This window comes from Apteryx mantelli, chromosome 1 (genome assembly GCF_036417845.1).
Source record: "Apteryx mantelli isolate bAptMan1 chromosome 1, bAptMan1.hap1, whole genome shotgun sequence".
Taxonomy (NCBI): domain Eukaryota; kingdom Metazoa; phylum Chordata; class Aves; order Apterygiformes; family Apterygidae; genus Apteryx; species Apteryx mantelli.
In genome coordinates, this window is record NC_089978.1 from 78,739,905 (window position 1) to 78,767,384 (window position 27,480).

Genomic DNA, 27,480 nt, shown 5'->3' on the forward strand with positions numbered 1-27,480 from the left:
GCTTCTTCAAATACATCAGTAGCAAGAGGAAGACTAGGGAAAATGTGGGCCCTTTGCTGAATGGGGTGGGTGCCCTGGTGACGAAGGATGCAGAGAAGGCAGAGTTACTGAATGCCTTCTTTGCTTCAGTCTTTACTGCTCAGGCCAGCTCTCAGGAATCCCAGACCCTGGAGGCAAGAGAGAAAGTCTGGAGAAAGGAAGACTTTCCCTTGGTCGAGGAGGATCGAGTTAGAGATCATTTAAGCAAACTTGACACCCACAAATCCATGGGCTCCGATGGGATGCACCCACGAGTGCTGAGGGAGCTGGTGGATGTCATTGCTAAGCCACTCTCCATCATCTTTGAAAGGTCATGGAGAACAGGAGAGGTGCCTGAAGACTGGAAGAAAGCCAATGTCACCCCAGTCTTCAAAAAGGGCAAGAAGGAGGACCCAGGGAACTACAGGCCAGTCAGCCTCACCTGCATCCATGGAAAGGTGAGGGAGCAGCTCATCCTGGAGGCCATCTCCAAGCATGTGGAAGACAAGAAAGTGATCAGCAGTAGTCAGCATGGCTTCACCAAGGGGAAATCAGGCTTAACTAATCTGACTGATAGCCTTCTATGATGGAATGACTGGCTGGGTAGATGAGGGGAGAGCAGTGGATGTTGTCTACCTTGACTTCAGCAAGGCTTTTGACACTGTCTCCCATAACATCCTCATAGGTAAGCTCAGGAAGAATGGGTTAGATGAGTGGACAGTGTGGTGGATTGAGAACTGGCTGAATGGCAGAGCTCAGAGGGTTGTGATCAGTGGCACAGAGTCTAGTTGGAGGCCTGTAGCTAGCGGTGTCCCCCAGGGGTCAGTCCTGGATCCAGCCCTGTTCAACTTCTTCATCAATGACCTGGATGAAGGGACAGAGTGCACCCTCAGCAAGTTTGCTGATGATCCAAAACGGGGGGGGAGTGGCTGATACGCCAGAGGGCTGTGCTGCCATTCAGAGAGACCTGGACAGGCTGGAGAGGTGGGCAGAGAGGAACCTCCTGAAGTTCAACAAAGGCAAGTGCAGGGTCCTGCACCTGGGGAGGAATAACCCCATGCACCAGGACAGGTTGGGAGTTGACCTGCTGGAAAGCAGCTCTGCCAAGAAGGACCTGGGAGTGCTGGTGGACACCAAGTTGACCATGAGGCAGCAATGTGCCCTTGTGGCCAAGAAGGCCAATGGTATGCTGGGGTGCATCAGGAAGAGTGTTGCCAGCAGGTGGAGGGAGGTGATCCTCCCCCTCTCCTCAGCCCTGGTGAGACCACACCTGTGGAGTACTGCATCCAGTTCCAGGCTCCCCAGTACAAGAGAGACATGGCACTACTGGAGCGAGTCCAGCCAAGGGCTACAAAGATGATTAGGGGACTGGAGCATCTCTCTTATGAGGAAAGGCTGAGAGAGCTGGGCCTGTTTAGCCTGGAGAAGAGAAGGCTGAGAGGAGATCTTATCAATGTGTACAAGTATCTTAAGGGAGGGTGTCAAGACGATGGGGCCAGACTCTTTTCAGTGGTGCTGAGCGACAGGACGTGAGGCAGCAGGCACAAACTGAAACGCAGGCAGTTCCATCTGAACATGAGGAAAAACATCTTTACTGTGAGGGTGACAGAGCACTGGCACAGGTTGCCCAGAGAGGTTGTGGAGTCTCCTTCTCTGGAGGTATTCAAAACCCGCCTGAACGCGATCCTGTGCAAGGTGCTCTAGGTGACCCTGCTTGAGCAGGGGGTTGGACTAGATGATCTCCTGAGGTCCCTTCCAACCTCAGCCATTCTGTGATTTACTAACAGTTATTTCAATTATGGAATTTTTAAAACAGAAAACAAAAATGCAATATATCTGTAATGATTGCAAAATATTATGAATAGAAAAACTGATATACATATTTAAGACTGCATATTGAAGTAGAGCCCTGCTATCAGAAATGGAAGTGCATTTTGTATCTGTGAAAGTATCAAAGAGTCTGAGTTGTTATGTAGAGCAACTTAAAATTGTTCCTTTGTGTGTTAATTTTCCAGTGAAGTCCTCTTCCTGTTCTCCTGATGTTAATACATGTTGAATTAACTCCTATTAGTTCTCCTCTTTTCCTTCTCCCACACCACCCTGGCATCAATGAGCTTTGTAGAAAGTGGAAAAACATTTAATATTTCAAAATATGCAGAAAATTGAGAATAAGATACTATGGGAAATAGTAGGATATTATAATCATACCTCTGTCTGGAACTCTATTAAACACAAAATTTTACTTGAACCGCAAGACTAAATGTAAACTAAAATATATTCAGAGTGTTCTAGAAAAATCAGAATCTGGTATCTATTTATGAAAATTCTTTAAAAATAGTGCTCAGGAGGTATGTAGAATATAAAAGATAGTTTGGGGAGCCAAGAACTTACTTTACATACAAATCCAAATGCCTCGGGAAATCTATTTTGCCAGCAAGAATCTTCTGATATATACCAAATGGATTGTCATCAAAAAATGGAGGAAACCTATTTTAATACAGCAAATTTTTAGAGGTTAGAAAAAGAATCTGCAAAAATCTCATAAGCAGTGTTAGACTATAGTAAGTGCCCACAAAAATCATGGGTTATGTAATTCTTTTTGGTAGGACAACATCATCAACCACACACTACTTGAAGAATAACTTTAGTTACCAAGCCATACTGAGGCTGCTATTGCAAAACAGAAAACATTTTTATATACAGTACATTCAGAATGTAATTAAAATTGAATTATTACAGGAGAGCTATTTCTTTTATTAATACAGTAAAAAATTATTTGTGAAACAAACCATCAGTATTACAAAGTCAGAAGCTTTTTGTCTTTAGCTATAAAACCCAAGGGTGTACTTTCCAAAACAACATGACCATTCTTGACATTTTCCTGTAACTGCCGGCCTACACTTATTCAGTAGTTTCCACCCAAAATGTTTCAAAGGACCCTCATATGAATACAGCATCAAGTTCAGTTATTTGTTATACTTCTTTAATGTAGGTGTAGGCTTTGTTACAGAGGTTTGAAGACGACAGACTTTTCAGTCCCTAGAAGTCTCTCAAATGGCAGCTGTTCTTTCATGTTGGGGCAGATACAAGACTCATGTTTCATCATCTCTGATATGATCACCAAATTAAAGTTCAATTAAAATTCTGTGCTTACTATTTTCTGAAAAGTTCTCCATAAAGTTAGGAGCCAGTTGACAGGTTGCTTCTTGTGTTACACCTACAGTAACAATTGAGTCTATTTTCTGTTGTGCTTCCTTTACTAGTATATGATATATACTAATTACTGGAAAGGGCACAGAGTGAGAGTGTATCAGTACAGTAGGTTTAATTAGCTTAAACCAAGTGCCAATAGATTTTCGGAATGACAGTCCCCTTTCTAGAAGTTACCATGAAAAGCTTTTTAGGGCAATGAGATAACTAACTATTAATTCACTGATCTCAGTCTCAGCTTGACTTCCATAGCATGACCAAAGCACCCTGCTTAATAATGATTCTGTCTCAAAATCTTGTACAGAATAGAAAAAGAGATTTTGAATATCAACCATATTAATAACATCTAATAACTATTACATTCTGAAAATTAAAATATTTTCGTGTCTCCCTAAAGTTTTGTAATTTTTTTTTTTTTCTAAGAGAACTGAACTGCGTGCACACACATACCATGCTGATAACTTTGGGAGACACTGGTAATAGAAACAAGGGCTGACCCAACAACATTTGTTCATTTCACATTACTTCTTTCCTTAATTTTCTGTTACTCAGTTGAGCTTATTCCTGAAAAAACACTATGAGCTAGTCGCACTACATAAGTGTTTTCAGAAGTACTAAGTCCTTTCTTATTCAGCTGATGGTCAAGCGGATTAGCATTCCCTTTAAAATATTGTAAAATTCAGTCACAGACTAAGCCAAATTCCATGAGAACTGTTAAATAATGCTATCTGCGTGCATAAGGTTAAAAAAAAAAAAGTAACTTTGAAAATTTATATAGTTTTCTTACTGACAAACTGAATTGAAAACTTGACCGATACTACTTGCAAATAACCTCCAAAACATCATGCAGATTTTGGACAAGACAGCATAGGTCTTGTGCTGGAAGCTACCTAATAATTCAGCAAAAACAACCTTTGAGTTTCAGACCATCTTCACACCGATAAGGCAAATATGAACAGCTGCCTTTTTTCCCCACCAACTGGCAAAGAATCTAAAGCTCTCTGTGTACGGGACAACAGCTGCAAACTGTTCCTTCTGCTAACTGATGCATACAATGGCATTGACATTGGTGTCATAGAAAGAGATAGAAGAAATGTTGCAAAACCTCAAGCGAATACACACCAGTCTTAGAATATGAAACTGTAGACAGAAATCATTAGCTACCTAAATAGAGAGACCAATAGGTCACATGTGACTACTAAAGCAAAAACAAAAAAACAAACTCCTCATTAAATGAAAACTTTCACGTGGCTATTTGTCTAATGACAGTACAGTTATGACCTAACACATTTAACATCTTAAATAAGTATATTTGCCTCTATGGCAGATTGTAACCTAATGTGATTACTCAAAATTGCCTTTTTTTGAGGGGAAACAATGATCAAAGTCACAAAACAGTCTTTGAACTCTTTCTATTGACTGCTTTGGGTTTTTTTTAGAATAATTGAAGGACTAGTATAACTATAACTAATTTGTTTTTGTCGTAAGATTTCTTTCATTAAGTTTTCCCTATTCACTCCTCTTCCCATATTTTCTTATCTTGAACATAACTGGGACCTTGTCTTAAGCTTAGTATGTGTGTTAGAATTCCATGGGCCTCTAGAGATAGCAGTAGGTTAGAGAAATAAGACACAGCAGAACAGGAAAGTGTGGTTTTATTTTGTTTGTTTGCTTTTAGTCAGACCATTTCCTTAGACACAACTCGCTATTCTTTTTGATTGCTTTTGGGGTTCAGAGAGAATTACTTAAGGAAATAACTACCAAATGTCATAATTCATTTCTTTACAGACAAAGACTTAGTCATGAAGTTAGGTACACATTCAATTTATTTTCCTACTTCTTAAATCTTTAAGTTTCAAGAGATAAAGTTACCTATGACTATTTTTGCATTAAAAGCCTTGATAGCAAATAACAAGCCACATGTTGAGCTGGTAAGGAAAAGTGTCTTAAAACGTTGCTACTGCCAACAGAAGTGAAAAAGTTGGTAAAATGATAAAAGTGTATTCTCTATGGGGTAACCTGCGTGCTTAAAGAAAACAACATGCACAAAACACAGACCTCTCCAAAGCAAAAGAAAGACCAAGAATCTTAAAAATTGTCCAGCTTTGGATAGGGACTTCCAAACACTGAAAAAAATGAAGCATCTAACCATTATGAAGAGCATATATACACAGATACTTCTATTAAATCAGAAATACTGTAGTAGAATAAAGACCATTATGAAATCACTTGCAGACAGCTGCTCTGTCAATCAGCCTACCAAAGATCTCAGTTGCCTTTGAGAAATGCATGATTTCTCTCTACTGGTTAAGAGTCTCTATAGCCAAAGTGTTTAATTTAAGCTGAGGGGGAATCCAGACCTCATCACTTGAGCCTTCTTGTCTCAGGACAGAGAAGATCCTACCTAGGTTGCTGCTGTTCCCTTTTTTCCATATTTCGTCTTTTGGAGAGCATATACCAGTCACACTTCAGTGCCCTGCAGTCTTTGTGTCTCACCAGTTCCCAAACAGAGATCTTCCTTGTCTTCAGTATGTTAATTTTGGAAACCACATTGCCATTACTACTCTAGTAGAGAGAATCCTATCAACCTCTGTAAGGCAGGGGAGTGAAAAATGCCCCATTTCCTCTTATACTAGGACCACTTAGACCCAAGCGAAAGCTGATATACAGTGGTCCCACAGAGTCCTATGTCAGAAAGTTAAGTTGCTCAGATACAGGCGGAAAACAGTTAACGCCTGAACTAGTATTATAGCACCAGACACTTCTGTCTGCACTCTTCATGCTGCCTAGGATTAAGTTTAGTGGCAATAAGGCTCCTGGGAATCTCTTGCTCCCTTTACCTCTCCAAGGATTCCCTTGACTAACCTGGTCACTCACTCTTTCAGGGAGTAGTGAAAGAAAGCAGAAGCCTGGCCTCTGCACAGTGCAGCCTATGTAAAACAATGACTTTTTATTATTTCAGTCAGCCAAGCCTGCCTTGGTCAGTACAAAACAACCAGTGCATTTTTATCCTTTTTTTGTCCAGAAGTTGCCTTGGGATTCAAAGCAAATGCATATACAAGCCCCTGGGACGTTAAAAAAGAAACCAGCTGACAGCAATACTGTCTTGGGATAAACTTGATACTACTGATTGTGCTTCTTCACACCAAGAGCATGCATGCACACACACACACACACACACTCTATGGAAGGGATCTCTACAGTGACCGTCCCTCAGGGCAGCCATCTGCTCAGGCAGCCTGATGGGCTTGCTCTAACACCAGAAGAAGAGTTACCAAGGTTATCCTGAGCTGATGGTATTATATACAGAAAGGGAGGAATAATCCATGCCAGGATGCTTTTGTTCTGGCTTCACTTTATGGGAGTGCAGATCTAGAATGAAAGACCATGGAAACAACCACACACACACACACACGCACGCACACACACACACAAGCACGCGCAGAGTGAGAAAGGACAAAGCGTACCCACGGCCTGGTACTGAAAAGCACCAAGTTCTAGCTATTGTAAAACCCCAACTGACTAATTGAAACTACTATGTTTCTTGGGAAGCTATGAAAGAGTTAAGCTCTACTGCAGCTACCATTACTGGCAAAACTGATTTCCTCATATATAATCACTCTTCTGTTTTTTGTTTGTTTCTGTTTTTTTGCAAGTAATAATAGATTTTACCAAGATTAAAAAAAAAAAAAAAAAAAAGGCGTGGATGCCCTGTTCAGTATACAAATACTAATTGTTCAAAGAGGTATTTTAGAATTTCATGTTCTCCCTAGTCTAGTTATTTTAATAAGATAGTGTTTCTTTTTAAAATCAGAGTACATTAAGGCAATTACTTGGATCCACCTAATCATTAAGTCAGAAACAGTTAAATATTTTAATGCCTGAAAGTCTCTCTTCAGTGACAAAGGTTTTATCTTTTGAGAACACTGCCATCAAGAAAATTCCAAAGCATCAAAAATAATGTTTGAGCCAAATATCAAAAATGTTTCAGCAAATTATTTTGAAAATAGAGCATTTAACTTTTCCCCTATACTTTTTCTTTAGTTTAAAATAGTTCAAACCAAAACTCATGAGTAACTCAAGCTGTACTTATTATATAGCCTTCCTGCTTAACATCTATGCCTTTAGACAGACTGAAGTTTCCATCGCAAATATTTCACTGTGCTAGAAATTAATTACAGACGTTTCAAAGAAAATTGGTAGTCCTTGCCTTCACGCTTTATATAAGAGAGTTCACATATAAAAATTTAGACTTAAATAAAACCTAAATTTCTACAACAAATTAGAAAAAGAGCAGCTGTAAACAAGAAAATCATAACCACCTCATTTAATTAAAAAAAAAAAAGAGAGAAAAAGAAAGTAATGATGGTGATATATGTTCCTTTAAACAGCTCTCAACTGCTTTCTTCAGAGACAGACAGAAAAGAGGTATATCAGTATTAGATTTAACCCAGGTAGTTCAAATCTGCTATTCAGAGTATCATAAACAGAAGCAGTAAAAAATCCTAACCTCAGCTTTGATACAGTATTACTGTGATACAGTGGTCAATACTACTATCACTTACCCTGACAACATCTCAAATATCAGAATTCCTAGAGCCCACCAATCCACAGCTCTTCCATGGCCTTTGCTTTGTATGACTTCTGGCGCAAGGTACTCAGGGGTACCACAGAGCGTCCATGTCCTTGGAGAAAGGAAGAAACAAAACCAGACTGAAGTGAAAATGAAATTACAGTAAAATGAAAAAAGAAAAAAGACAGGAAGTGCTCAAGATGCATCTATGAATTTATTATATATAGAAATAAGAGGCAAAGAAACCTCTACAAGATCTGAAATGACTCCTGTGATGATCCTGTCCAATTCTCCTGCAACAGAGGCACACAGAAATTAAAAGACTTCTCCACGGTTACAGACTTCTCCACGGACACTGATTTTCCTGCCTGCTAGCATGGTGCTCTACCCATTCGGCTATATATTGCATTGCCATTGTTAACACTTGTTTTCACCCTGTAAGCTGCAGACCCCCTCCCTGGGAGTCTATGGACTACTCCTGATGGGTCCAGCAAAAGGCAAGATTACTGGCAACCTGAATCTCCATCAGAAAAGATTTTTGTTTACTAAAAATAAAAGTGTCCGTGTGGGAAAGGTAGGAATTTAAAAATCAGTAAGTAACCCCAGACTTGAGTAAGATTCCTTTTTCAATCTGTCTTTTTAAGTAACATGTTTTTCAAATAGGATTGAAATATCACCCAGCAGCATTTTTATAATATCTATTAAAAGGTAAACATTTTGTATTTTAATTATTTAAAATATTTACAAAGTGTAGTTAAGCAAATGAAAAATACTTAGGTTACAGTATCTTATTTCTGACATACTTTTAATGTCTTGCTTTCACTTATACCTTTTTTCTTATAATCTCAGGATATAAAAAGCATTATACTGCTAGCTAATTGAAATATATACTTCAAGTCCTATAAGTTTATGAAACAAACTGGAAACAAGCAGTTAATGTTTAAAAAGTCCAAATTACCATTTGAAGCAATATTACAAAACCATTTATTCCAGACATGAATTCATCTTTGTAAAAATACCTGAACAAGGAGAATTTGACTAGCTTCACTCTCTTGACTTATTTTTAAATACAGGTTACAGAAACAAATGTGCATTCAGTTTAAAAAAAAAAAAAATTACACTTTCCTGGTAGCAAGCCAGAAGATGGAAGTTTGAAAAAGTGCTCATCAATTCAAGAGAGGACAAAATAACAGTGCAGAACAAGAAAGAAAAAGCATGTTGGATTTTAAGAAAAGTTTTGGTAGAAATGACAAAGAATATAACCATAAAATTAATGATCTCCATGTAGTTTAACAACTGATTCCTAACTTGCAGCAAAAGAAACATTAATTGTCAATCAGATTCGCAAGTGTGATACAAATCTTCTTCAAAGCACGAATCAAACTGGTAACTTAGTTCTGAACAAATGAATTAACATGAATAGCAATTCCCTTCAGCACCTTCTAGTTTTCCCTACCACTATTCTGATAAACTGAACAAATCTTCTTCCCAGCTATACAATACATACATGGATATTCAAGATCTGTATTGCAGCATCTCAGACTATCAATGTATTTGTTAACACATTAAATAATTCCACAATCTCAGAAAAATGTTTTATTTGAAGCAGAGCATTTGATAAAAATGATTAAGTCTCAGCCTTGATTCATAAAATACTTAAGATCAAGGAAGAGAGGCTCTTTAGTCAAGCCTTTACAAGATTTATGATGCAAAGACTGAATTTCTTTAGGCCTGATTTTAATATGGGAAAAGTTAAATTGTTTCAGCTAAACTGTTAGAATTGATAGGGACACACTGTGCACCCAGCAGCTCCGCAGCTTTTAAATTATGTTCATTAGTGCAAAGAATACATCTTCAATTTCCATCACACAAATGGGAGGCATAATTTTTATTGCTAGAAAATATGAACTCGTTTTCCAAACCAAGCATACACAAGAGAACTCTCACATACAACCCTGCTTTACACACTACTGCCATCTAGCAGTTGCCTAGACTGTGACTAGGTAATAAAGGAAAAACAACAAAGCTTTGTTACCTTTGAAAGCAAACAAAATTTAGGAAGTTGTATTACAGTTCTCTGTGTGAATTTTTTATTCACACAGATTTAGCCAGCCCTGGAAATGACACATCTGCCCGTTTCACTTTAGTATTTGGCAAGCAGGGCTGTACAAATAGAGCAGGTAAGACAGGCACATTGGTGTTAGCTGACAAGCCAGACAGTTTGCAGGGCAGTGCCCTACAGCAGTCATCCCTCTCTCCCCCCAAAACTCCACTGTATGAAAAACCTAACACAGCAGAGGCAGGGTCTTTGAGCATTTTCATCACTTATCAAAATCATTTGATACAAAAGACTGTCTAGTATTTGACTATAACTTCCAGGACTCACAAAGACTATTTGCTGCTGCCAGGGTAACTAAAATGATACTCAATTACTTTATAAGTTAATAACAAGTAAGATCTTTTTTATTCAGTCAAAAGGAAAACTACAGAATTAAGGAAAAGGCAGTATACCCTCAAGTTCCTAGCACTTCTCAATTTTAACCAAGAAGTTTATGTTTACTAACTACACAAAATTTGGAGGAAGCTCGAATTCTTCATCAAGCTGTGCGCAGTTTTGTCATATGGTCACTACCTGTATTTCTTCTTTTGCTGGATATATATAAAAAAATATATTTAGTATTTAGGGAAATGCACAGTGTAAATTATATAAAAAGATCAAATGCTCTCAATTATTTTTATTACTATTTCATGACTGTTGTATAGTCATCTGATCCTCCAGAAGATTCTTTTGAAGGTACATTTTAAAACAGAAAAATAAGAACAGACTGTTTCCTTCAAACTGGCTTAAAAATTCCACTGCTCTGGGTTTTCAAGATAAGAGCTGAAATACAGGTAAGCAATAGCTGATAAGGTTAAACATATGTATTTTAAAATGTGAAAATGAAAAAAAAAATGAACTGACTGGTCAAAAAGATAAGCTATCAAATAATATTTGCAGGACTTGTTAATAATTTAACTAAATAAATTAAAAGACTTGATGACTAGCATATTTCAGTGTTGCATAGTATTTCGCATTCACCTCTGTAGCTCCTGACAAGTTTCTAACAGGATCCACAGATCCTAATATTCTTTTTGGTGTGGAAATTTCCGCATAATCATATTCAATGGAGATTGCTTTGATTTCAGCCCACACAGGTTTGTTCCACAAGATATTCTTGCTTTTACAGTGACATTCAATACACTCTCCAAACAAGATTTGCTGCATCTTGTTTTCTCTGAAGTCTGCTGTGCAGAATTGTCATGAGGCACATGCGTCATGAGGCAAACTACAGAAGTGGCCAAAAATCTTTAAGGTTAATCACTTATGAAGGTAAGTTAAATATTCTTAAGAATTTGGAAGACTTTCCCATTTTTGTTTTTTTTTTGTTGGAATTTTAAACTGAGTAATCTAAAAGTGAGTAACATTCTTCTAAAAATTATGAATTCATAACTTTAAACTTCCAAAATTTTGGAGTAATATCTGTACAGGAAGAACTGTAAAATTCTATGAATTTTTGTGCTTTTTCTCTGAAAAACCTATAGGGGAAAAAAAAAATGAGTGGGAAAGAGCAGAAACATTTTTTATGTATGTATTATACACGAAAAGTGCTATGTGCTTGCCAGAAAAGGAAAGGTCTAAAAAACGTAAAGGCAGTATGGAATGGCTATAAAGCTCAAACAAATCCTTTCAATATACTTCAGATGAGTCATTTATTTCCCCCACCTCTTTTTCTCCTTTTCCTGACACTGCCCTTTTCCTAACGTAATGGCACACCTATTGTATGCTAAACGTACTTACAAGAAACTGAAAAAGTTATTAAGTCTTCAGTTAGGGAATATGGAGGTGGAAAGAGAAGGAAGCAGCAGCAGCTGAAGCAAGAGAAAAACTGGAAACTTAAGAAGCACACTATGACCGAAAAGGGAGGAAATGAGAAGTCTTTCTGTTTACCCCAAAGAGGAAAATAAGTAGACAAGAAAACCTCCTCTCTTTCTTCTTTCTCTAGGAAAAAAAATATTAGGATCCAGCATGTCCTGAGACCTAGTATTTTATTTCTAATAAGAAGGTAATGGGAAGCTTCACACAGTGGGAACACCAGCTGTGAGCCACTCTCTCTAGAGAAGAGCTTAATTGTAGATGGGCAAGGAGATCACTTCCCCCTTTCACACATGGCAATGGGAAGAGAGGAAAAGGTGTACAGAAAGTCTCAAGTAACTACAGCAACATTTATGGGATGTAAAATGTATCAAAAAATGTGTAGTTCTACTGAAGGCTTTCTGTGGAGAAAGTTTATCCGCTCATCTTCACCAGCAAGTTCCTCACAGCCATTTGAAGAATTCATGTAATCTGCATTTTATTTTCACAGTTCCGATGGTCTGCATATACACACACACACACAGAAATAAAAAGTGCATGTACATACATACAATATGCATGTGTATAGACATGCCATATATAAAACAAATGCAAACATCTGTATCTTAGATCAAATGTAAATCTTAGATCACATAGTCTATAAAACAAAACAGCCTATTGTAGAGTACTAGTAGATAAATTGCTGACAACTATTATTACAATGACAAAAACAGGGTTGTCAAAATGCCTACTGCTAGCAGGGAATATGCCATGATAACATAAATGCAACCCTGGCTTCTTCTACCTTGTGTTCTGCATTTTATATTACCTGTTGTACATTTATAGCTAAAGTAGCTAGTAATTTAAAGCTAGTACAGCATTCTGTGATTCAATTCAATGGAAAGTGTTCACCTCCCTCCTTACCTCCGCCCCCCAAGGATGCAAAATATACAGAAAATATAGCAGTAATAACTTGTTCTATGTCCAAAAAAAGCTCTGAATGAGCTTACTCTTACAGATATATCTTCCAGACTGAAAAATACACTTTGATTTGAACTACCCCTTGTTTGATGAAGGGCTACTCCTGTTGTGCCTTAAGATCACAGAATTTCAAATTAATAACCACTAAGTGGCAGTATCTACATTTGAAAGAAAGTCATGAGAATTAGTTTGAAAACACCTTATAAAGAGATCATCCTACTTTCTTACGGGGGAGTAGTTTTGCCTCTTTTTGCAAAAAGTCACTTTGATTTAAAAACAAAGTATTAAAAAAAATTGCCAACTTTTACAAACCTATCTGCTTGCCCAGTAGGAACTGATCGAACACAGAGATATGAAGGTTCCAATAGGAGTAGCTCCCTCAGATGCACTTTCAGTTCAGATTGCTCTTGGAACATTTCCTACACATACTTAATGGTGGCAAAAGAAGCATTAAATAGGTGAAATGGACAAGTGAAGATAATGAGCATCTGTTTAATGAGGACTGACTAGTCTACTATACTGCCCCAACTAGAACGATCAGATCTGGTCTTCCTCCAGAGTTTGCCCTAGAGCATACCACCAACCTTGCCACAGAATTTTGCCTAATATGCCAGCCTATGGTCTTTCTGCTTAATTTCAATCCTAATAACAGTTCTCACTTTCTTTTAAAAATACCTGCTATGATACTGGAAGAGTAGTTCAGATGGAGAGAGCAGAGAAATAACTGGAAAAAACTGCATTACCAGTAAAACCAAAATGATATATGATAGTAAGACAGACAAAGCTGAGAGTATTGTAGAAGTTGCATACTCAATGTTGAATCTGGCATTATGGTTCTTCCTAGATTTTGCGATTTAATTTTAGCAACATGCTCATGACACCACACAATCCAATTTTAAAATGTTACTCCTACCTTTCAAAAATCTCTCTAAAAAGGAAACAGAAGAAAACAAATCAGTTACAAGGCATTCAGCATTTCAACTTGTATGGAAGATTGATGTCATAGTTAACACAGATGTACACGTCTCAGTATTTACTCATTTTACTTCACTGAACTCACTTCTCTAATACGAGGACTGCTGAAAAAACGGACAAAAACTATTCACCCCAAAAATTTTTCTAATGCAACTTATCTCTGGTATTGCTTCTAGCTGTACCTACAGTGTAACACTGTTTTCAGTACAGCAGGTAAGAGCACCATTTTCCTTGTATTAAGGGATTTGACATGTGGGAACCATGCTGGGTATAGGTGAGATGCTGAGCTCTGAAGTCAAACTATGTATCTTCCAACTGTAATTATGTTTGTTAAAGCTTAAAAAACAACAACTTACCTATCCACCAGTTTTTTAGCAAATCCAAAATCAGTAAGCTTGATATGTCCTTCTTTGTCTAGTAATATGTTTTCAGGTTTTAAGTCTCTGTAAACTATTTCTTTGGAGTGCAGGTATTCTATTGCACAAATAATTTCTGTAGAGTAAAACAGTCCTGTGCTGTTGTTGAAACGCCCCATGTTGCGCAGGTAACTAAAAAGTTCTCCTCCTGGCACATATTCCATTAACATGTATAGAAAACGTTCATCATGGTAGGTCCAAAATCTGTAATAAAAATATTGTTTTATTTAATAAGTCATCTTTCTGATTTGCTTTAGAAGAAAATTTCTGTAAATTGATCTCTATTGTCCCAAATATGTACATAATTTAGTTATGGTTCTCATTGTGCAAATATTAACCCCCCCAAGAAGCTAGCAGGATTATGTAATAGATGCTCAAGCAGTTGACTTTACCTGAGTAAGTAAAAACTAGATACATAGTCTTGAAAGAAAACTTAACTGTTAGACAGACTGCTTTGTATTGTGCAAGACAGTTCTCTGCTAAACACCCAATAATTGACTTAGGATTCTGCTAGTCTGCTAAGATCAGGCAAATCTCACATTCCTTACATTTTTTTTTTTAACCAAATACTGTCAAAATGATGGGGGAAGGAGAGCAGAATCTGCATTTGTAAAGATTATTTATGACAACATGTTCAAATAGGGGACACTACAGAGTTATCCTGCTCCTCTCCTATCTCTTCCTTCCCACGTATACACATCTCCCCATCTAAAGTGATTAGTTACTAGTTAAATGTAAGACCACACTGCTTTTCTACAATCCCTTTTCTACTGCTTTTGTTGAAGAGGAAAAGACAGTAAAGCAGCATGCATTTCTCTATCTTGGAATGATCCTCATGATAAGCACCTTTCATTCCTCAGACTGTTACCTCTAATTTAAGGAACACTATTGTACTACATTCATTACTAGACTGCAGTAAAAAGCAGCTAAGGAACACAAAGAAAACCATTCCAAGTGACCTTCAAAAGCTTCATCACAGAACAAAAGAACCTTCTCTCCCACATTCTCCAAAACTAGAATGTTTTTCTTTCTACACACATTAAGCAAGTCATATACCACACATATGAATGTAACCCAACAGTTAAGAAAATCAGTATTTGCTAACATCTGGAGCATATATTACTCTTTTAAAAATTAATAACTACCATTATTACTATGACAGTAGATAAAGAAAACTGTATCCCTACCTACTTCACTGACACAAGAATAGAAGTTACTTCAGTTTCTAATAACTGCTCCTTGACCATCACAAGAATGGAAAGATCAGATATCTTTTTTTGCTTAATTACCTGGTTCCTAATCAAGCTAGAGTCTCAAGAAAAAAAGCAGAGCAAACTAAGCTCCCAAGCCTGTGAGTAACTTTTGCTCAAGTAAGATTTCCTTTCCTCCTACAGGCACCGAGGGCAGCCATGGAAAGGAGACAATCAGACATCAAACACAGCTCCTCCATAGGTTCCAAATGATAAAGGAAAAAGAGCTCAGGCTTCTGTCTCAAGCTTTTATGAAACTACTGCCCTATTATAGAGTCCTGAACATATTTAATCTGCTATTATTTGTATCTTTACTGACTATATAAAAAACACTCTTGAGAAGTATTTTAAGAAGTTAGGCAAAATTACAGCTACAAGGAACAGAAAGATGAAAGCCAAATAATCTATTATAGCTTATAGGACTAACAAGACATGGTTTATTTTTATTAATTCTTGTTTTCTTGAAAACATCTTAAACCTACAATACCACATGTTCTGTTGCTCCCACAGAGTTACGATACTTCACACAAAAATGTCAGTAAAGATTGCCTATGAGACCCCACTGATCAGTTATTGCAAGAGCATAAAACATTTCCAAAAAACAGTTTAAAACAGAATTAGATAAATAACTTCACTGTCCACATACCCTAGAACTCCTCTTACTGATGCTACGCCACATGTGCAACTTCTAAACATTGGCTGAAACCTGACAGCATCATAGTGACGGAAAAAGCAACAGTGCACCACAGAAAAACCACTCCACCTATAGGGCTCTTTCCACCTTTGGGACGATTGTCATGCTTTTGCCTCTGTTCTTCCCTCACTGATACTTTCTGGGCTGTGGGAAGATGCTGCACTACCCTCAGTTAGATATTAACTAAACTAATTTTATCTGATTTTGTGTAAAACTGATTAAAGCAGGCAAGTGCAAAACGAACTCTTGGTCAATAGCCCTGTATCAATGAACAAGAAAATATAAATGGAAGTTATTAACTGTGCAATTAAACAGACATTTAATTATTCATTTAATAAAGATGGACTCAGGTACACAAAAGGAGCTGTGGTGCTCTGAACAGAAAACTATGCTCCCTTCTCTCCTTAATAAAGAGATCATTAGAATCATCAACCCTCCACTACACAGAAGTATCATTCGTGAACTACATTTAATGTTCATCAGTAGGTTATATCACTTTACCTCAAATATGGGAATAACCAAGATGAAGAAGTGCTGCTCTCACTTAATGCAATACAATATTTTCAGTGAGTTTATGAAAGTAAAGTTTGCAAAACTTTTGAAAAAGGTCAGATACTTAAATCAAATTCTAACTTTTTCTAGATACCTGCAGTGAATATACACATATTCACTACCTAACCTTTCCAGCATACACGACTAATAAAAGCTAATGAAATTTCAAGATGAAATATCAGTAATTTATACTACAAGAGCAACCTTACATTTCGACTAAGAGCAGGCCCCCTCTCACCCCCACCCCTCTTTTTTTAAATTAGCATCCCGCTCCAAAATGCTAATGTTGCTGAGGTAAGGAAGGAAAGAGCAAAAAAGCAGTGAGAAAAAAACAATCAAAAAATGGATCAAATTAAAAGACTTTTTTTATTTAAAAAAATATCTGTATGTTCTTCGATAAGGCTATAAAACACAGAGGTACCTTTCATTTTATTTTCAATATTAAACTCCTCTACCTCCTTTCAAGGCTCAAGTATTGTCTGCCTGATAGGACAAGTTTGCTATCAACTCACAGAGAATATAGGTAATAAAGATAATTATCTAGATTAGAGATAATACTCTTTCATGGGATGAAGAAAAACTTATTTTCTTGCTGTTCTAAGATCTAGAAACACGCTAAACTAGAGTTCATTTTAATGAGCTAATCCTAACATTTCTTCATTAATATTTTCCCCTTCCTAAGAAAATTCCTCTTCTGCAGTGTGAAAAACAGAGGCAGATTATTATTTCAGCAGAAAAGCTTTATAATAAGTTATTGCTTAAATATTAAAAATATTATAAAAGAATCACGTATTTGAAATCAAGAAGCATAGTTTAGTCTGAAGTCTATTTTAACCTATACTGCAGAATAGAAACTGAATGCTTGATGTTGGTTAGATAAATAAAGGCTTGCAATTTTTGATTCTGGAACACTTTGTTCTTACGGTACTTTATGTAAGAGTTAAATGAATTAAAAAAATACAAAACTTACAATCTGATCAAAAATGGGTGATTGACCTCTTTCAAGACGGATTTTTCATTGTGCACATGTTGTTCTTGCTTCAGTCGAATAACATCTGGAATGCTCATTACTTTCAGTGCAAAGTAACGTTTGGCCATTTTTTCCTTCACCAGATGAACACGCCCAAATGTACCTGTGCCTGAAAAGTTAAGAAAAAGTGTCAACTGACCACATACTTACTTATTTAAACAAACAAACAAACAAACAAAAAAAAAACAAAACAACCCGCAAATGAGCAAAAATAAACAATTAATTTAAAACCTGTAGGATCACAATTCATGTACTATTCTAATCAATACTGTATTTTTCACTTGTTCCTATGCAATTATTTTCTTGGGGTTTGTTTATTGAAAATGATTTAATAAAAATAAGGGTATCGTGGTACTGCCATTCCTTGCAAGAAGTGTTTTCAGTATGTATCCAAAGAAGAAAAGTGGTCACAATGAGAAAGGTTAGAAGTGAGATATTTTATAAAGGATGTAAACGTAACCAAAATACAAAATGAATAAGCAAAACTTTTCTGAAGTACAGCAGAAAGAAAAGGAAACATTCTCCTAAACTCTGGGAATCAGTTTTTAAATTAGATCAGAGCAAGGGAAACATACATTCAAAAGTAGTATCGAGCTTAAATACATACACATTGTATGTGTATATATACATAAGAAAAAAAAAAAAAGATGACCAAGGATTTAATATTCAATTGTAATAGATTTAATAGTTCCTCAAAGAACAATTTAACTGTCCATACATTACTTACTAAAGCATTGATAAATCAGTGTTTAAAATGTAATATAGCAAAAAAGTACAGAATTTATTAAAACGGGGAAAAAAAAACGCAAAATATTCACCTTCCAAAGGTTCAATAATTGAGAACAGCTGTCTGCAGATATTCAAGTTAGAAAATTATTCCCTTAAATGTGCACAGAGAGGTGAAATGATTCAGTAGGATAAAGGGAGAGATGAGAAAAAGAGTATTTAAAAGTTGCTGACCCTTCTGAAACCAAATAAAAAACCTGCCTGTAGTGCTGCATCTGTATAGTACGTGGAAGCAGTAAAGATTTGGAGCACCTGTTTTTGCAGGAAGTATATTCTTTTTTCAATTAGCTATTAAAAATATCAAAGGAAAAGAAGAAATTTTGAAAAAATATATTAGGCCTTCTGAATCTTGTATTTTGCATTTCTCTATTCAATGTAGTAATCATTACAGTTCCTTTTAAACGCATTGTGTCTCAAGACAATTATACATAACTGAACTGAGTATTATTTTTTAGTTTGAAAAGAAAGTTAAAACTATTATGTTTAGACCACACTTCTATCTCTACTGCAGCACAACATTATACATTTGAAAGCAGCACACATTTCAACTCTGGGTGGTTGCTCATTGTTTTTCGCTCATTAAACAATGTCACGTAGGCTTTGTTAGAACAGTACACCAGATATTTTTAATCCTATTCTCTGAAAGAAATGTGTCCCACTATAAAGGATGCTTGGCATCCAGAACAATTGCCACATCTGTAAAAAGCCACTTTTGTAGAGAAACGCCTTCCAAAAAAGTCAAAATCTTACACTGAAGCTCACAGCTTTCCCCTTCTTTGCACATATTTTGTTTGTGCCCTAGAAAGGAAGGCGACAGACCTGTTTCAGTACTCTTAACTGGTATGTCATCTGATCGGTTATGATCAACCTACAGCAAAAGACAATTTTCTAAAATGCATAGTAGGTGCAGCCAGATGAATATGTATGTGAAAGGAGATAGGATTTCTTTTCTGAGAGAGGGGAAAAAAAAATTACATTGCAATACAGTGAGCAAAAAACAACCAACCAGACAGAAATAGGAGTTTTGTCTCTAGTATGTTCAGGAAACAGGAAGTTTAAGACTTTTTTTTTTTTTTCTCCACTGTATGAATTTACGTACGTAAAACTTCTTCATTTTATTTAAGTTACTCTTTCCAATCACTTGTAATATTGTTTAAAAGCACAGCATTTACTAAAAGCAAAATACTTTTATTCTAAACTTGACTAATGAAGAATTTGTTAGTTTCCAATTTGTAGAGCTTGTAGCTCCACTACCAATACAGCTTCCAAAATCCACAGATAAAATTTCAAACTATATAGATTCACAGAGTATTACAGTTGGCCAGCCTAACAAAGTAATTTTTACATTCCCACCAGTCCTGAGTTACAGTTCTTTAACTACAAAACCATAAACAAGTCTCAGATAAAGCTTGTTGTTATGTTCAAGTAACCTTCTAGGTTACCCTGGGAAATTTATCATGTAATTAAATCCCTTAATGCAGTCACACTACATGACTATACCTATAAACAACTTTGTTTTCATGGGGGTGGGCTTAAGCAGTAAAGCATTAATTACAAACAAACAAATGCCAAGAACCACCATCTCTTCAAGGTACTTAAAAAACTAATTATTTATATCCCTGTTGAATTTATTGACAAAAAATTAACTTAGATTATCGTGCTTTCATGTTTTAAAAAGAGGTATAATAAAAAAATGGAAGAAATAAGCACAGAACAAAAGAAGAGTTTTTCAGAATTAAAAACTCAATTTTAAGTTCTAAGTATCAAGAAAGATGTTGTTAAGAACTATGGTTATATTGCTTACTGAAACTACAGACTATCTTGAAAATTAACTACCTTCAAATATCCAAATGTGAACTCAGGCAAATTAATCTTATCAGCCCCACAAATAAATGCTGTTTTTATATGCCTTTTGATACTCATGTGAATAAAACACTTCCACAGACAAGTTAAATAGGCAAGTTAGAAATGAACACATTATCTAGTTGACCCTAGGTCTTTAACGATCTCGTGTTTCAAAGAATTGTCCTAGCTGTCCTAGAAACTTTGGGGGTTTTTTTTGTTTTGTTTTTTGTTTTTTTGGAATGTTATGCTTTTTCATTCTGCCATTAGTCTAACATGACAAATGGTGGCGCTCAGAAATAAAAAAAAATGCCCAGCTCATATGTACTCCTTCCATTTTCAAAGGAGGACCCTGCCATGGATTTGTTAATAGTTCTAACTTTGGAAAAACAGTCTCTTTAAAAAAGTTTTCTGCCAGAAGCTGCAAAGCCTGACAGGCTATTCCAGAATTGTGGCAAACACCTAATCTAGAAGGCCTCCGGGAAAAACAGAAGACCACACAGACAGGCAAGAACGTACAACCTCCCTAACCAGTTTTATCGTTTAAGCGATTGCAAGCAGCCTTTTTTCAAACATCTTTAGCCTAACTTCAAGCAACTACGGAAATCGGGAAGACATTACAGAATCGCTCTAACTCAATAGAGCAAGAAGTCATCTAACATTTGTTTTTAGAAGTCTTTTGCAATATGAATTTTCTCTCATTCAAGTTTTCTCAGAAAACCCATTAGGTCTACATCAGATGGCAGTGACAGTACCCAGACATGCAACCACTGCCCCTCCGGCACTTTTGACAAACACTATAATCTCTTAAAGCCCCAAAGAAAAATAATATTCGTGTTCTGGAATTTACACTGAGGTTTCACTTACCCAGTTTAAGTTGTTAGTCAAGCTCCTCTCACTGCACAGAGAAGCAAAGAACAAACATGCTGGGTACTACATACTTCTTCAACCAAGAAAAATTTTAACCACATGGGGCCATTAACAAGAATTGGGGGCCAGGGAAACTCGCTGAAAGTTAAAAGCAGTTGTATACAAGTACGCAAATGTGATTTAATTTATGCTTTTGCACATGCACTTACAGGACTAACTGTTCAGTATTTTCTTACACTTACCTGCTCTTCAGACAACTAGATAAAGTTTGCATACAAGGATGATTAAAATCTAAGGTACCACACTTTAAACTTTAGTTCTGGATTTGCTGCATATGCTTTTACCTATTTCTGAAAAAATCTTTATAATTCTGTTCCTTGCAATTTCTTGGGGGGCAAAGAAGGAAGCTGCCATAGGGCATTGTTATTGTTGTTTAGCACAGTCATGAAAAAGTCTAGTTGCTTTATACAGAAATTTGAAGGCAAGATAAGTGTCTTACCATTGTGACTAGGTTGAAATTCTGCACCTATCTCCATAGTAAGAAGTCTAACAAATTCAAGTAGTGAAGTGGCAGTATGCAAGATGGATGCCACACTCCCATAAGATTGAGGGAAGACTCTGAAGCAGAAAGCAGGAGGACTACTAGGTGGTCTCCTGTCAGAGCACCACTGCCTCTTGCCCTCCAGGAAAGAGATACTAAGGTCACAGAACAGTTTCTATTAATCCCCACGAGAGAATTGTTCATTTCTTTGCCCTGATCCTCTCAGAGCTCAGCTATTCGAGGTGGCTATATTTGACCCTCTGTGACATACACATAAACAACCATTAGGATTACCTTAGAGGTATTCTGTTTTTACCCATCTTACACATAATTAAAGGAAATACGCTGTTTATAGATTCGCAGAATATTCTAATGACGTTTGCTGTTTAGTTCAAAACAAAAGAACTTCAGTGACCTCATACCATTCTGGACGAGTCCTGAGATCTGTTAAGTACTATCCTGCCAAAGGAAGAGCAATGACCACTGCCACCCCTTACGGCGTAAGTGCCAGAGTTACAGAACAAGAATGCTTGTACATCAGAAAATTACACCTTAATGAAATCCATCACTATTAGAAGGTCCAAGGACCTGTAGTGTATTTGTGCGCTCCCTGCCTTCCCCTCTAAGGCATGCAGCAAATGAAGGTTCCAGGCCACCAGTAACAAAAGCAAGTGCCTGAGCTATCTGCAACATGCAAGAACACAATTCAAGATTTTCTGCAATAAAAGGGCAAACAGAATAAGTACGCAAAATGCTAACCACTAATCTAGTATAATCTGTTTACACTAGAATAAATTTTTTTGATCCCTTTGCAAATTTAATGTGGTTGCAGAACTTACAAGGAATGCCAACAATCTTCTCAATTAGGTAGCCTTCTCATACTAAATGCACACAAGGAGGAAGAGGAGGTCAAAAATTGCAGAAAAATCAGCTTGACCTAGTTATCATCAAAAGCAAGGAGGGCATTCTCAGTCATACAAAACAAGCTAGATTCCCAAACACCATGCTGAAATATCATATCCAGTTTCCAGGATTTTGCTCTCTTTGAAGCCTGGTAGAAAAGAGCAAAGAATGTGGGAATATTTCTGATGCAATTTTAGATACTTTTAATGTCAGAAAAAAACAATCCTACAACTTTTGATCAGCTAAAATAATTGAGTGACTAGTCATGTAGTGACCTTTTTACTGTTAATGTAGGTGACTAATTTAATGCTCAGTTTGCCTCTTTATTTGCTCCCATTAATTAAGTCCAGCTGCTCCAGCTTCCCATCCTTTTAATCCCGAGCTCTTTCTTGAAACCGTGTGCCCTGCTTGGATAGATACCATCTGTTTTAATGAAGAATAAACTAGGTCATGTGAGATCCATGACCCTGAGGGCTGCTTTCTGAGTCCCAAAGGGGTTGGTCCTGACTTCCGCAGATGCCTACAAAAAGTATCAGATGTATTGCTTTTATTTACAGTTAGAATAAATGTTTCCTACTGTGCCACACATGAGGGGTTTTTTTTTTGGTAGCCACAAATGCAACAGAGACTCAATTCTGTTTAATATTAGAGATTAACTAGCTGAATTTGTATCAGATTACAATCTCCCTGTTGAATGTTGAGTGTCTGCCATTTAAACTCTGTCTTGGGATGGATCTTAAACAGTCTAGCAATACAAGGGAAGGAAAAGGGGGGGTTGGGGGGAAGTAATTAATTTTGACACAGAAGAGGCTCAACAAAGGTTACCAAAAGGAACCAAAATTTTACCATTTGAGAGATAGAAGGGAAACCACGTGGGCTTCTACAACAGATGATGTGGCTGGCATACAAACAAGGCAACACAGAATGAGGATGATGATTCCTGATATCACAGTAGTCACGTTCAAGCTTTTTTTTTTTTTTTTTTTTAATCCATAGACCACCGCCAACTCAAAAAGCCTTTCAGACCATCACTCAACTTTCTCAAATTCAGGGGCTTCTCATCATTCCAAAAATCAGCTGTGGATCATTGATTAAAGACCTAGACAACAGGTTCTGTACCTCTCCCACTCTAGAGGGTTCTGATCTAAATCTAAAAAACACTCCAGAGAAATAAAGAAATTTAGAGGAGGCTTTACAGGATGCCTGTCATTCTGTCTAGAACTACGTATCTCGTGTACTATTGAAAGTAAGTAGTAATTGCTGTACAATATCTTTTACAAAGCCTTTGTTGATCCTCCAACTATCATATATCTGAGGAAAGAGTCTGACTAAAATAGCTTAATAGCACAGAAAGTGGGGCCAAAATACAGATGCCTCATACAGTGTTCATGATGTGTAGCTTTGCCAGAGCAGTTGCTTCTATGACTTTGTTCATCCATCCATTGCGTGTGTCTCAGTTTTCACTAGGAACTCCTTGGATAGAAAAAACATCTTTCTTCTTAGCAATAATGTGAGGTATTATACAGCAACAAATATGCTTAAAAAAAAGTCTATTTCTTTAGTAAATTCGAGGCAAAGTTCAAGATCAGCAGACACAAATGCAAAAGATCTCAACTATTTTCCAAATTCATATAAATTTACATTGTAGGTAACTCACTTCTTGTTAAAACTGGTGATTATCAGCCTACAAAGATTTGGACATGTCCTGGAATTATCATTTCTACAATTATCTCCCCCTCCCCCCACTCAAAAAGTAACTTTTACTCAGTTACTGGCTTGTGGCTCTTGCTCACGTGAGGGGCTGCTGTTTTGTAAAAGTTGTACACTTCCAGCATTCCAAGCAAGATGATCACCTCTCAGGAATGTAAGACTACCCATCTCTGAATTATTATGGCCAGAGTAATCCTTACTTCTATTTTGGATTCTGAACAACCCTCAGCAGCTTTTTTTCCATCTGAAAGCTCAATATCATTAATTCTTTATCCCACCTCAGTTGAAGTTGAAAAGAAAGTAGCAATGCTTGTTCTAACTACAGTCTAGCTTTTGACTCAAAGATCTAGCTCCAACTTGTTGTGTGAAACTTCTCTCTCTCTTTGCTGTTTCCAGGTCCCAAGGATTCTGAAAATGAGTCAAATTTTTCCTTCCTGGCATACTGTAAGTCTACAGCAACACACCACTAAAACTAGATTTAACAATCTAGAATTTGGTATAGTCTCTATTCATCTTCCCACAAGATTTGATATGCCAGGAAGAATGCTGGGCAGTTATGTGTTTCTCTATTGTTGAGCCACCCATTTAATTCTTTCTGAATTACAGCCTTCAGAAATTAAGATCATTAGAATCACGAGGCCAATTAAGATACATCCAGTCAAGCTTCCTGTTTTTCCTGTAATTCAAAGACAGGTTCCTGACCTCCAAAAAGTGCATTTCAACAGAATACCCATGAGGAGAGCTCCTTTTTAAATTCCAGATAAATTATTTTTGGCTCATAATTTGCTGGGTCTCTATTAAAGACACTGTAACTATTAGAGTGTCAGGTTTCTCCTCCCCCTTTACACAATTCTTTATTGGCCCCTGGTATTTCAAAATGGATGGGGGGGGGGGGGGAAACAAGAAGAAAGAATTTTGATGAGATGGTCACCAAGCAGGCTCATTTATTCCTTTCCATTTCTAAACAGCTCTTAAAACACTGAATATAAATATGCACCCGTATCTCTTCACAGATCTCTAACATCCAGAGTCTTCAGAACAACTCTTATAAAGCTGGTATTTCCCTGCTCACTTGATTCTTCAATGGCATTTTTATATCTCTTCCCATGCCCCCCACTACCTGCAATTTGTTATGTCTATATAGAAAAATACACATACAGATGTGTGTATGAGAAGAGTTTCTCCTCCATATTTAAAAATAGGACATTTCAAAGCCATCCTAACTCTTATTTCCACCTATTTGGATATTACAAATGAAGTGTTGATAGCCCTCCAAAAAAAAAAAAAAAAAAAAAAAAAAAAGTAAAGCTGTAAAGACTTTAATAGCTCAAATAAAAACTTTATGTACCTCTGCTTCACCTAGTATCTAAGCTCCATACAATTTTTGCTAAACTAAAAGAGGGCTGTTGAAACAGCCTATTTTAAATGATGCCAAATATCTGCTAATAGTAAGGAGTTTCAGCCTGTATTTAGCTGATTTAAGATAACCATCTACCACATTTCAAAGTAAAGCACAGTAAGTTAGAAAATGGGCATCTGGCTGGTTAGCAACACATTATCTGGGCATTCCAAATTAAAGCACTAGAAAAGCCATTAAGTTATCTGAAAGTATTATCAGACTTAATAGATAATTAAAGCATTATCTGAAAATGTCACTTTTTAACAGTTGGAAAAGAATCTATAAATTAGAAAATATACTAGCAATATAGATTGCCTTTGCCTTTTTAAAGTTGTAAAACATCACTGAAACCGCTTTCACAAAATTACTTCTTTCAGATAGGGAGAGATTAAAATAAGGAAGTTAATCAAGAGCTTCTTGCAATGCAAATACCAGAGAGAAGGGTCTGTTTCAGTATCTAAAAGCCCCCAATCAACAAAAACCAAACACATAAAACCTAACATCTAGCCACATCCTGCTTACTAACTGTTGGTCAAAATTCCCATCAAATTCAGAATAATTCAGGTACCTTTCTAGATGCACTTGTTCTCAAAGTTAATTCGTTTATGGTAGCAAAGTTTTAATTATTTTTAAATACAAATTTTTATTGTTAAAAAAAAATATATGATACAGCTTCCTTAAAATGAAGCTTAAAACAAATCAACAAAAGTTTAGGCTAAGTGTTACTATTTTTAATTACAATTTTGTTACTATATACCACATAAGCAAAATAGTATATGAATACATCGCAAAATAACCAGACTCATAGAAAGAGGAAGAAATGCAAAAGAGTAGTCTGGTACAATGCTAGGTATCATTTTAGGCTAGAAGTTTGATTCTGATTGTTTAAAAAAATGATACGACAGAAACAATGTATATTATATACCCCAAATGATGAATCCTAATCTCTCTTCTAAGGATACGATTTAATTTTGTGTCTGCTATTGTGAATATCTGCCTCCTACTACTAATTCAAACTCATGGAGTAAGTTCAAAATTTTGAAAAGCTTTGGGTATCCCAGAAGCAGTCTAAGCCAAAAGTGACTGACCTCAAATTTCATACAAAAAAACAAAACAAAAAAACCCACTTCAATTTACCTCTGGTAGTGCAGTAAGGAATCCATTCAGATAAATCATTGATACACTGTTATTTTTCCACTTATTCTATTCTAATGATGAGCTACTAAGTGCTTACCAGTGATTCCCCCCAACAAGGATAAGAAGAAAGGTGGAGAGTAAAACCTATGCAGGAACATACTAATTTGCAATAAACTGCTTGGTAGCTTGGTTTAACTCCCTAACCAAACCTTTATCCAAGAGGACTGTAAAGCTTTCTCCCATCATTTGTTTGCACTTTCATCTTCTCTTTAAGTTTCCCTTTTTACAGGAAGTATTTTCAAAATAGATTTGGCCAAGAGCTTTACTCAAATTCAGCATGGAGTTATTTAGCTTGGATGTATTTCTAGAACTCTAAAAATAAAACAAACAACAAAAACCTCTGCTGCAAATAGTAATCATCATCATTTGTAAGGTTTGCATTTTTCAAAATCTATAGATTTTTATTTCATTATCAGCCTCAGAGTTACATGGGCTGATATGTATGTGCAGGGTTTCGTGACACAGAAATTCTTAACACAAAATATACTTCCTTATATAAGGAAGCATGTATTTGTGAAGTAAAAAAAAAAAAAAAAAAAATCTATCTATATATTAGTATCTCATTAAATTCTTTCTTTCATACCTACCACTAAAGGTACCTGAAGGCAGAACTATGCCAAGTGATACCTATAATTTCAGCA

At 36.4% G+C, this 27,480-nt stretch overlaps 1 protein-coding gene across 2 annotated transcripts in view; it reads right to left on the minus strand.

The window, feature by feature from the left end:
* Nucleotides 1-27,480, minus strand: part of PRKX (protein kinase cAMP-dependent X-linked catalytic subunit) — a 62,693-nt gene that overhangs the window by 14,163 nt on the left and 21,050 nt on the right. Inside the window, exons 2-5 of one of the 2 annotated variants that reach the window (XM_067296203.1) lie at nucleotides 17,532-17,700; nucleotides 14,006-14,269; nucleotides 7,794-7,913; nucleotides 2,410-2,505 (exon numbers count right to left, since the gene is read on the minus strand). In XM_067296203.1, the coding sequence (XP_067152304.1) occupies nucleotides 2,410-2,505; nucleotides 7,794-7,913; nucleotides 14,006-14,269; nucleotides 17,532-17,700 (649 nt within the window). The remainder of the gene's footprint in view (nucleotides 1-2,409; nucleotides 2,506-7,793; nucleotides 7,914-14,005; nucleotides 14,270-17,531; nucleotides 17,701-27,480) is intronic. The other variant, XM_067296197.1, reaches the window with a different exon arrangement.